The 12,347-nt window shown below is 33.6% G+C and overlaps 1 protein-coding gene across 2 annotated transcripts; it reads left to right on the plus strand.

Moving 5' to 3' along the window:
* Positions 1–4,314: 4,314 nt before the first annotated feature.
* On the plus strand, positions 4,315–9,487 carry LOC149897453 (trypsin-2-like). Of its 2 annotated transcripts, none has more exons than XM_090116397.1 (5): positions 4,315–4,421; positions 4,830–4,973; positions 5,316–5,427; positions 7,506–7,679; positions 9,185–9,487. In XM_090116397.1, the coding sequence occupies exons 1-5, from the start codon at positions 4,330–4,332 to the stop codon at positions 9,389–9,391; spliced, it is 729 nt and encodes a 242-aa protein (XP_089972523.1). In that variant the 5' UTR covers positions 4,315–4,329; the 3' UTR covers positions 9,392–9,487. The 2 variants fall into 2 exon arrangements, with proteins under 2 accessions (XP_089972523.1, XP_089972524.1); XM_090116398.1 differs by having other exon boundaries at positions 5,316–5,418.
* Positions 9,488–12,347: the final 2,860 nt, after the last annotated feature.

Here is a 12,347-nt window from a genome sequence, read left to right on the forward strand (position 1 = left end):
TACTATGTGTTCTGTAATATTCACAAATGACTTTTCAAACGTAGAATTAAGAAATAACAGCCCTTCATTGAAAGTTAAATATTTATTATTTACACAAAAACAAATTTAATAGGTAGGTATGTAATGATTACGTTGAAAAGTTCTTCAGGAAAAGTTCTTCACTAGGAAAGTCGATTGTAATTAATAAAGAAATAGCTTGAACCTAGAGCTCGCGATCTATTTAGTTTCTCTAAGCAAATTTTCTAAATGTCACTCAAAATTATTAGGGTGAAGACATTTTTTGCAACTCTTTTACGAAAAATCTTCGAGATCTCTAGTCTCTACTGTTTGTAGATACTTACTGCATAAAAATTAAATTTATATTGATCTAGTCGCTTCTATTTTTGTGTTATAATAATTTAATACTTAGATAATTAATTATTAAATTGTAGAAGGATTTTAGAAATACATCGAAATTAATTATAACTTTACAAGTAGGTACCAAAGATTACAACCTATGTTTAATAGTATTTAGTTATTATTATGTTTAGATTTAAGATTTGTATTTGTATCTTAAATTGTATCTAAGAATTTTGTATATACGGAATTATTAATAAAATATTTATAAAAAATCGATTTTTTTATTATGAAAATGGGGGTAAAATCACGGGGCATAGCTTGTATGCCCCGTGATTTTACCCCCATTGCCCCGCTGCTATTGGTCTTAGCGTGTTTTTTATAATTTATAGCCTACTAGCGGTCCGCCCCGGATTCGCCCGTGGTACATATTTCGCAATAAAAGGTAGCCTATGTCCTTTCTCGGGTATCAAAATATCTCCATACCAAATTTCATGCAAATTGGTTCAGTAGTTAAGGCGTGATTGAGTAACAGACAGACAGACAGAGTTACTTTCGCATTTATAATATTATATAGTATATATATAGTATAATATAGTATTATATAATACTACTAGCGGCCCGCTCCGGCTTCGCCCGTGGTACATATGAAAAATATATGTTGGCCGATTCTCAGACTTACCCGATATGCACAGAAAATTTCATGAGAATCGGTCCACCCGTTTCGGAGGAGTATGCAGACTAACATTGTGACACGAGAATTTTATATATAAGAAATATCCATACGGATAGGTAGTCTTCCTCGATAAATGGGCTATATAACACCGAAATAAATTCAAATTGGACTTATAGTTGCTGAGTTTGCGCCTTCAAACATACCTACAGACTGCAGCTTGGTATAGATATATAACAATATTTTTTTTTATAATTAATTGGGAAAACTCCGGAAAAACTAATGACTGTAGAGACATCTATCTGATTTGTTTAAAATTAATGCTAAAATTGCTCGCTTGAGTCTTTCATGAGTTCTTGAGATATGTATAGATGGCACTTTTTCTGAAAACATTTAATTAAATGTATTTCAAATTTTCATACAATAATGCTAGTTTAGTACGAATGAAGTAGAAAAAGTGCGAAAGAAGAGTTTTTTCTTTAGTTTTGACGTATCTCATATCGGCTATATCCTCTCCCTTCCTATCTATGAATATTTTTCTACCTTCTATTCTTCTTCTTCTAGCATTTTCATAGTATTTGAAAATTAACATAGATGGCGCTGCTTTCAAATTTCAAATGAATATTGAAAGCAAACAAGCAATTTCATTTTTCACGAAATTTACAGTTTATAAATGCTTCAGATTAATTTCAGGAATTTTCACCAAATATTCAACACGTATTACATAATATTATTTATAAACCTAAATGAAAACTCGCCATTTTAACATTAAATGCAAGCTTTCTACGACTGTTATCTATAAACGCGATACTTTGAATGAATCGATGTTTAATTTTGATATTTATTAAAGTGAAACTTTTAATACATCGTCTCAAACTTTTTGGTCTGTGTAGCGCGCTACACAAAGCAGTGTTCGGAACCGTTCGAACAGTTTCACTTTTACCGTGGTTTCATAAAACCACACAACATTTTTTGTTTTAAGGCATTCAAATGCTTTATAAACTTATATGTATCGATTTTTGTCACTTTCATGCTAAAACAGGTGATCGAATCTGTATGAAATTTGCATATTTTTTACATTTCACACAGACATCTCAATTTATTTGTAACTAGCTTACCGCCCGCGGCTTCGCCCGCTTTGTCTAAAACCTAATAAATTATTATATACTGAAACCTTCCTCTTGAATCGCTCTATCTATTAAAAAAAACCGCATCAAAATCCGTTGCGTAGTTCTAAAGATTTAAGCATACAAAGGGACATAGGGACAGGAAAGGCGACTTTGTTTTATACTATATGTAATGTAATGATGATGAAGATTCCATTACTCCAGCTTATCACCTAAAACTTTACACTTGATTTCAGCTTAATCCTAACTTACGAAATTAAGTAAACACTTACTAAGCACAAAATAACAGTGAAGACGATTTGTCCCATTAGCTATGGAAAATATTGCAAACACAGCGGTATATTTTAGTTTTTATAGACCAATATAGACTTCTTAATAATCGGGAGTGCACTATGGAGTGTGAAGATAGTAGAAAATATATATAAGTATATAGTACCTATTAAAATGAGATTTTGTTAAAGCTTAATAAAGTGGTAGGAGATTATTTTAAATGTATTATTTTACTTTTTAAATAAAGATATTCTTATTCTTCTTCTTATTCTTATTATTTCAAGGGTTTTTAAAGTTTAAGAGGTAATACGTTCGTTCGTTCGTTATATGTTTGTTATTTTTGGACAGAAGGTATACCTACTCGTGTTTGATTTTACATACCTAGTATTTAATACAACTCAGTTCCAATCATTAAAACATTGTATTTGTTCTGGTCAGTTTCACCCTACAGGCGAAAGCAAGTATGTCTTTAACTATATATTTATTTAAAAAAGACAATAGATACATAATTTTTTGTTCAAACAATTCAAAATGAACTTAAAATAAACATTAGTACTTACGTATCTAAATTGCAGCTTTAAGCTTCTATAGCTTTAATATTGTGTTATTCTGATAACTTAGCTACATCACTATTAACTTGTATTATCTTTCATCAATATCCGTTCAGTGGTTTTCGAGTGAATTACGCGTGCTAACGTACAAGTAACGTACAAACATTTATTTTATACTTATTCTTGACGAAAAGATTTTTGACAGGTGCACATAATAGCGCTTAAATTTGATTAATTTACCTTTGTGCAATGCGCCTAAAAAATAACCTTCTTCGCATTGTAATAAATCAAAATAGAGCAAACTTTATTATATCAATACTTAACTGGGTCGAAGTGTATCGCTGACACGCGAAAGCTCAACTTTAACTTACACTTTGACAGTCAGTAATGAAGACAGTCAGTTGAACAAAACTAACCCTATATAAGTAAGACTAAAGTTTACTTTTCAGTATTCATTTAACCGACTGCACAAAAAGGGTATGGTTTTCAAGTTCGCTATGGTATACACTTAATTGTAATCTTGATAGATTTTTTATCTAATTGTGAGAGTGATACTTGTGTAATAAAACGATCAAAATATCAAAAAATATTATTAAATTTATTATTTTATCGTAAATGGTACCTACTCATATAGGTATTACATATCTCCACATAGCCGATAGCAGGTAGCTATGAAAACTAAATAGAATTTATTGCACAGATTTTAAAATTTAAATTAAATTATTACAAATAAAGCTTATAATTAGCCTTTCAAATTCCACACTTGGCCAGTAAAAGTCCTTGTAGTGAGGAACATTTTGGAAAACTTAATTAAAACACAACCTAAAATTTACAAGAGCCTTACTCGAAACTTTAGCATCCCATTTGGCTACAATCTCAAGGTATAACCACAGACGAAACCGAGGGGCAATGTTATTAAACATTCCTAGCAAGTTGGTAAACATAGCTATTGAATACTGTACCAATCGAAATCCCTTATTTCCAACTTACTAGACGATTAAATTCGTATAAGATTTTGTGGTTTATTTTCGAACAGTGTAATCAATAATTAGTTTATAGTAAATATCTGAAACTAAGTTATTAAAAAAAACTTTATAAGCATTTTACGCCATGATAAAACCAAAATAAATGGTAAAAAATTTATTGGGTGCTAAAATCTGAAAATATCTCGAAAAACATACTTCTAATAGATATAAAAATATAAAAATTAAGTTTTATTGTTTGAACAAAAATCATCATGAATTATAAATCTACAGTTGCATTCATATTTACTATAGTCAAAATAATTAAAATAGATGCTATAGACACTAGAAATTTAAGCAAAGAGCTATTTGAACATACGGTTGTAACAGACACCGAATCATTTCCATACATGGCGGCCATTTTGAAGAAATCTGTTTATATTAGTGCTGGTGCTTTAATAGATGAGAGTTGGATTGTAACTGGGGCTGATTCTTTATATACGTAAGTTACTTAAAAACCAATACTTAATTAACCAAGATAATTATTATAAACGTATATGTAACTAATATTGTAGAGAATATAATTCTTGCTATCTTTGATACTCTATTTTGTAAGTTTTATAAAATTAAACATTACAAAGCGATTAAAAATATTCTTGAAATAGTAGCTTAAGGTTTTTCACAAAAATAATATTTTTTATGCAAAACTTAAGAATTATCCCAAGACAAGATTTTTCACAAAACTTAGGATATAATTTTGGCCCCATTGCCAAGAAAAAAATTACTGCTAAGTGTTACAATTTTACACAAAAAGCAGTATAGTTAGGCGACCTACAAAATTGCCCTTAGGAGTTAAAGAAATAAATAATAATAAATAACTTATTTCATTCAAAACTACATAAATCTTTAGGTTACATGATCTCTCTCGCGTTCTGCGCATTCGTCTCGGCAGCATCAACTACAAGAAGGGAGGGATCCTCTCTCCTGTGAAATTGTTCCACATCCACCCACTCTTCGATGATAACCAGCCGCAGTATGACGTGGCTCTCATCAGGTTTATTTTTTTTATTTATTTAGGTCATCCAACACCCGTTATGGGTCCTTCACAATGGGCAGCGTTGGGCAAGTAGAGGCAATCACGTTAGTGTAGAGGACCTAAATGTCTATGATCGGCTGTACTAATTGTAGTTAATATTTATTCATAATTGCCGTAATGGCGGCAAACATCGACGATAATTTGTTGGGCCAGCGTTCTTGATTGTGAAGAGACATAAACAATGACGATCAGCATAGATATTTAGCCCTTCTACAATATCGTGATTGTCTCTACTCGCCCATCGCTGCCCATTGTGAAGACGGCTGATATGGACTTTGTGACAACTCTAGTGGTATATAGGTTGGCGGAACCGGTTCGATTGACGCCAAGAATCAACCCTATACAGATGTTGAAGAGGCTGCATGATGTAGTGGTGTCGCATTTCATTGTTACGGGATGGATGGCTGCGCAGGTAATAATGTTCATTTAATTTAGGTAAGTACTATGATTTTGTCTACTATACTCTTCATACTGACCTGTATCTACTATCCTCTCGGTATTCTTATTGCCCTACTCAAGCTAGATTCACCATACTACTTCCATTAACTAACTTAACTTACTATTAATAATATAAAAACTCTTTATTGCATTCTGATGTAATACAATTCGGTACATTATACTTATTATTATGTATGTATGATAGTATCATACAAAACTTACCTTACTGAAAAACAATCTCAAGCCTACATCGTAAGAAAATAAAGAGAGTAAACAAACACATAATAATTAGTATTTCTTAGCATTTTATATAACGATGTTCAACTAATTAATTGGTTTCATAAACAGTAAACAGAACCTAGAAAACATGTCAGTAATTAATAATTTAATTCATATAAGTAGTTTTTCTCTGACGAAACTCCACAATATAATAGAGAATACGTAATAAATTGATTTATTATTTGGACATAAGACATTTTTATTGCTGTATTCATATATAGAGTATAAGCAATCAGATATTTGGTCAAAAGCATTTTCTTAGCTTTGCGCTTTTCACGCAAAAACAATTGAGTGATTTAAGGGAAAACCTTCGGGAAAACTGTTTTGATATAGAGGTTTGGGTAATTTTATTATTTGGTTGTCTTTGGAAGATTTTGTTTTTTGGCTTGTTAATGGTATTAAGAATTAGTCGAATCGGATTATATTATAGGGTAAAATATATGGAATTATCTGATGATAAAACAAAAATAGATTTGATGTTTATTTTGTTTCTATTGGAATTGGAATTTATCATAATGATGATTGGTCATCTATTGCAGAAGTAGTGTTGTACTCGTAGGATGATCATAAATTTTGGTTATCCACCAACATCTATACTAATATTATTAAGAGGAAAGGTTTGTAATTATGTATGTATGTAGGGTTTTCACGCATAAACTACTGGACCGATTTCAAAATTTTTTCACCATTAGAAAGCTGCATCTTCACTGAGCATCATAGGCTATATTGGATTTTCAAAAAAAAATTAGAAATCCTTACCAAAAATGCAATAATGTAACCCAAGGTGTAAAAAATTCCTTCCTATACTATTATAGGAAGGAATTTTTTACATAGTTATTTTAGATAGTTCTTATGTAAAAAAAACGTAAACGGTACGGGGTGGACCGCTAGTTAACAATAAGAAAGAGAGAGCTAGAAGTAAATTTTAATTCAAGCCAGTGTATTATTTTAAAAGCATTGTTTTCATCTAACGGTGCATAATATAACGAACATAGAGTTGGAGCTAGAGCAAGATCATTGTTTCGTGATATTTTAGTATACGAAAACTCGTATTTAGTGTTGTTCAGTATTAGAACATTGCATAGAATCTTTTCGAACGCACTAAAAACAACGAAAGAATGCTCTACGCCTACACTTAAATAATTTGACTTAGTGGGATTATGCAGGCGCTAGACATGTGATCAAATACGCAAATACCTACAAAGTCGCGAAGTGTGGCACTGACATTTGCCTATTTGTTCAAAGTTTGAACACATATTTGAAGTTTGCCGAGTCGAGTCGGTTTTTCTGCGAACATCAAAGTAATCAAACTTCAAAGTTGCTTCAAAGTTTGTGCGCCCTGCCACACTTGTTGCGTGTGCGCCGCTGAACGGAGCAGTTGTATACAATAGTTAATCTGTGAGTGGTATTTTGAGCGTCAATAATGGAGTGGGGTAATGACGCAGTAATAGAATTATTTATTGAGCTACTTCAAACAAAAAAAATTAAAGGCACTCAAATAAAACAGTCTGACGGAGTCATCAAAATCGTCGTCTAATCTGTGAGCCATCTTTGCGGTAACTGTGCCCGTAAATCATTTGAAATACAAGTCTAGCCGGATACATTTGTGCATACAAAGTTTGATCGAAGTTTTGAAAATGTGTGCTCAAACTTTGATCCCCATGTCTGGCGCCGGCTTTAGAATGAGCATCCGTTTGATGTAAATGCACGTAACCCATTGTCCAGAATATAGACAACTTATCACAGTTAAACTGTTAATAATACATATTACAGAATCACAAAAACACAAGCCACCAATCAACGGAGATCAAACGGCGCCGACTACTAACCGTATCCCACTTACACCCTACAGATGTGGATGACTGTTCTGAAGAATTGGAAGAACAGGGCATTAATAGTACTGGAGTGATGTGCCTGGATACACCTAGTGGAAGCGATCCTTGTCTGGTAATTGCTTTTTCCTGTGCTTTTTGTGTTTTATTGATTTTTAAATAAATAAATATTTCAGGACAATTTTCACACACGGCACGATCTGATCCCATACTAAGCTTTCTTGTGTTATGGAAACCAGATGGCTGATAAACATACATAATATATAATTTTAAATAAATACTTATATAGATAATTAACACCCAGACACAGAGCAAACATCTATGTTATTTATATACAGTTCTTTTTGAAGTGCTTTTGAATCGTCATGTTGAAGGAATAGAACTGAAAGGTAGTAAAGAGAAGAGACTGTAGTTGATCGTTTTAAATCTATACATTTATGATTTTTTTAATCAAAAAATACTAAACAATCTGATTAATAATTCTTAAAATTGCCCCGGTTGTACCAAGAAATAATTTCAAATAATAGTTTAAAAAAACTAAAAACAAGCTTTTTATAGAAAACCGAAATTGAAAAATGGAATAGTTTTATCAAATTAGTGTATTGTCATCGGTCCTCAATAAATCTACAAAGTTTGAACGAAATCTGACCGTTTAAAGTGGGTCAAAATTGCGCCCAAAGAAGTCGGTTACAAACATACAGGTGAAGCTAATATAAAGCGTGTAATAATAATAAAAATACACTCAATTAATTTATTATGATAAACTTGTTAAAATACCAAAAAAGTTAAAAAAAATGCTAATATATTTCATTTTCATTCTATTTGTCCTTCTCCCTCTCCCTCTCCCTCTCCCTCTCCCTCTCCCTCTCCCTCTCCCTCTCCCTCTCCCCCTCTCCCTCTCCCTCTCCCTCTCCCTCTCCCTCTCCCTATCCCTCTCCCTCTCCCTCTCCCTCTCCCTCTCCCTCTCCCTCTCCCTCTCCCTCTCCCTCTCCCTCTCCCTCTCCCTCTCCCTATCCCTCTCCCTCTCCCTCTCCCTATCCCTCTCCCTCTCCCTCTCCCTCTCCCTCTCCCTCTCCCTCTCCCTCTCCCTCTCCCTCTCCCTCTCCCTCTCCCTCTCCCTCTCCCTCTCCCTCTCCCTCTCCCTCTCCCTCTCCCTCTCCCTGCTCCCTGCTCCCTCTCCCTCTCCCTCTCCCTCTCCCTCTCCCTCTCCCTCTCCCTCTCCCTCTCCCTCTCCCTCTCCCTCTCCCTCTCCCTCTCCCTCTCCCTCTCCATCTCGCTCTCCCTCTCCCTCTCCCTATCCCTCTCCCTCTCCCTCTACCTCTCCCTCCCACTCTCCCTCCCACTCTCCCTCTCACACTCACTCTCCCTCTCGCTCTCCCTCTCCCTGCCACTCTCCCTCCCGCTCTCCCTCTCCATCTCACTCTCCCTCCCACTATCTCCCTCTCACTCCCTCTCTCTCTCTCTCTCACTCTCCCTCTCCCTCTCAATTTCTTCTCATTTTCATTTCCGTTTCCGATTCCGTTTCCATTTCCGTTTCCGTTCCCGTTTCCGTTTCCGTTTCCATTTTCATTTCATTTTCATTTTCAAGAGGTAATATACAATTTGTATAACCAATTTCAGAGGGACATAGGCGCTCCAGTGGTCCTGAACGGTGTCCTCTGGGGGATCATCTCATCCTGGAGGTCAGAAGACTGTGACGTGGAAGCTGGTGCCACCTTCGTGACCCTGGTCTCTCATGTCGACGTCAGCTCCTGGATCCATGCCACCATACACGGCCATAAGTGGACCAGGAAGCATGTTGTGGATTATGATGATAATTTTATTTAACTGTAAAAGAAATAAAATTATGTAGTATTGAATAGTAACATATTAATTGAATATTGTGTATAGTATCTAAATAAATGTATTTGTATAGGTACTTAAATAAAAAAAGGAAATGTAAATGTATTTCTTTTAAAAATAATAGAACTTCTTCTAGAAGTAAATTATGCCTTTATTATTAACTAGCTTTCCACCCGCGGCTTCGCTTGCTTTGTCTAAAACCTAATAAATTATATACTAAAACCTTCCTCTTGAATCACTCAATCTATTAAAAAAACCGCATCAAAATCCGTTGCGTAGTTTTAAAGATTTAAGCATACATAAGGACATAGGAACAGAGAAAGCGACTTTGTTTTATACTTACTATGTAGTGATTAACTATCCATACTAATATTATAAATGCGAAAGTAACTCTGTCTGTCTGTCTGTTACTCAATCACGCCTAAACTACTGAACCAATTTGCATGAAATTTGGTATGGAGATATTTTAATACCCGAGAAAGGACATAGGCTACCTTTTATTGCGACATATGTACCACGGGCGAAGCCGGGGCGGACCTCTAGTTAATTATATATTAATATGCCTTATAACGAAACAATGGTTAGCCTGTAAGATATTAAAAGTATAATTAAGCATATCTGTTGTGTTTTTTTACTTATCAAGGCCTAATATACCAAAATGCATAAAAAACAGACAAATCCATTTGTATGTCTGTTATTATTCCACAAATCAAGCAGATATACGAAATATAACTTTCGGAATGCAATAAATATTATTATGTGCTATTTATTTGGGTGTTTTAATTAAGTTTAGTTTTAAATTTTAGAACATAATATTATAATATTATTAAGATAATAAAATAAAAATCCACATAAAACAAGTTATTTAAAACTGTTTTAACAAAAAAAATCTGTTTCTAATATATTTTTGACCCACGATCAAAACTATGGCACGATTCTTGCATGCTATAAAAAGCAAGCTTATTTATCAAAAAGCAAAATAAAGTATAGATAGGTCATAGTGGGATATAGAATGCTCAGGTAGATAACACCAAACCCTCTAAGTTATAAGCGGTTGCGATTTTAGCATAACGATTTTTCTCGAATCCTATATTAGAAGAAAACAAAAACATCGGAATCCACCTCTTCTCCAGATTAGTGCTTTTAGGTTTACCAACATGAAAAATAAAAGTTACTTACGATACTGCCCAAGTTATCATATTCACTGTAAGTGAAATAGTCGTTTCAGATATTTACAAAGTCAAACATTTAGATTCTTCACCCACTTCAGTGAAAAAATGTAGAGATAAAAAAGACGTGTGGCACTCGGGGACTGCCGCGGTAAAGCTATTGCATGCTATGCCTTCAAGCCACACCTCCGCGCCCGTCACAGTGGGGAGCGTGAGGTTTTTCGTTACTAAATTTCTGGATTCGGTCCCCGCGCTCAAGGCCCGCGATAGGAGCTATGCAATAGCTTAAAAATCGTACCGATTTTTTAAATTATATTTTGTAAATTACTGATGTGTTTCCGTGTTTCAGGTTATGTTTTTGTTCTGTAATATTTATTATGTATATTATTTCTATGTATTTTCCAAATAAATTCGTTTAAATCTTGCCTTTTAAAGCACACCCCACATGGTAGCGTGTAACATTAATAAGGAATTATCTTCGTTCTAAGCCCAGTATAACGAAGCTAGTAGAATTTATTTTTACATTTTGCATTTTGTTGTTAAAATGACTTCGCAATATGTCCTGTGTAAAAGTTAATACGTAACCTAATAAAACAAAGGTTTATTATCTGCTGGAATAGGCCATTAAAGGTCAGGGCCCTTTGACTGTCAATAAAATCAAGATGGCGTCCAGCGGGCATTTATACTTTTGCGCGGGAATTTTTCATGGCCGCCTTTTAGCTTACCTATTAATTTTTCTCAAAGAATAAATTAATAGACGAGGAAAAATTAACTACACAATAATTAGTAGAATCTATTTTTAGAATGTTTGCTTGGGAATAAAATGTTTGCTTTTATTTCAGCTTGACAACTTTGGAAAATGGTAAAAAATATATGAGGAAATCCCCAATGAAAGTTGAAACTCTTTATAATCCTTTAGGTAGGCTTTCTGACTTTTTTGTGTGTCGTATTTATTTTTCCGATTTAAAGATAATTGTAAGACGTGCTCTATGCTTTCCTCCTGATTAATATATTTTGTAGACTTATTTAAAACATAAATAGCTGCTTGCTTTTTTAAAGTTTGACCATGTTTTGACAGTCTCAAATCCAGGCATAGATCAATCGATGCATCAAACAAAAATCATAAAAATTGTTTCAGCCGTTCTTGAGTAATTTCCTTACTGTGGTGTAGCTTACACAACTTTCCTTAAAATATTTTATGATTAGATTTTTTACCTACTATTACTACCTATTTCAAATTACCTATATTGCGATTGATTTTCATATACCGAAAAATACGCAGTATTTGCGTAAAAATGACACAAAAATTCACGATTATAAAAATACTAGAACTTTATGTTATTTTGATATTCCATCAATAATTAAATTTATTCCCTGTGCATGTTATTTAAAGGCCGTCGTAAATAGAGTTGGAAAATACGATTTAGCCTGGTCTGAAGATAAATATCGTTATTGGGTTATCGGTAACCGGGATATAACTATATTGGGGAAATTGTGTTAACCTACCTTTGAGGGACTCTTTACATTTATACGTAAAACTTACTAAGTACTAATTTATTAAACTTAGAAACCTAGGACATTTATTCATTATATAAACCTTTGTATTAGGATATACGATATGAATAGTTTATTCTTAAATTATATAAATAGTATTTGGGTCATTAAAACAATTCACTCTATGTGTACTGCTCCTTGACTTGAGTATCTTTCTAAACGCGCAAAACATTGTTTGAAGTGTGCACTTACGAACTAGAATTTAAGTATCTAAAAAT

Source organism: Colias eurytheme, chromosome 25 (assembly GCF_061535395.1).
Source record: "Colias eurytheme isolate Ceu_HAF_F1 chromosome 25, ilColEury1 Martin Lab GWU primary, whole genome shotgun sequence".
NCBI classification, from domain to species: domain Eukaryota; kingdom Metazoa; phylum Arthropoda; class Insecta; order Lepidoptera; family Pieridae; genus Colias; species Colias eurytheme.

Excerpts from the sequence above, each read along its gene's own strand:
- LOC149897453 (XM_090116397.1), top strand. The coding sequence starts at position 4,330 with ATGGCGGCCATTTTGAAGAAATCTGTTTATATTAGTGCTGGTGCTTTA. Across the intron at positions 4,422-4,829 it reads GGGGCTGATTCTTTATATAC|GTTACATGATCTCTCTCGCG; the intron begins GTAAGTTACTTA and ends ATAAATCTTTAG. Across the intron at positions 5,428-7,505 it reads CGGGATGGATGGCTGCGCAG|AATCACAAAAACACAAGCCA; the intron begins GTAATAATGTTC and ends TACATATTACAG.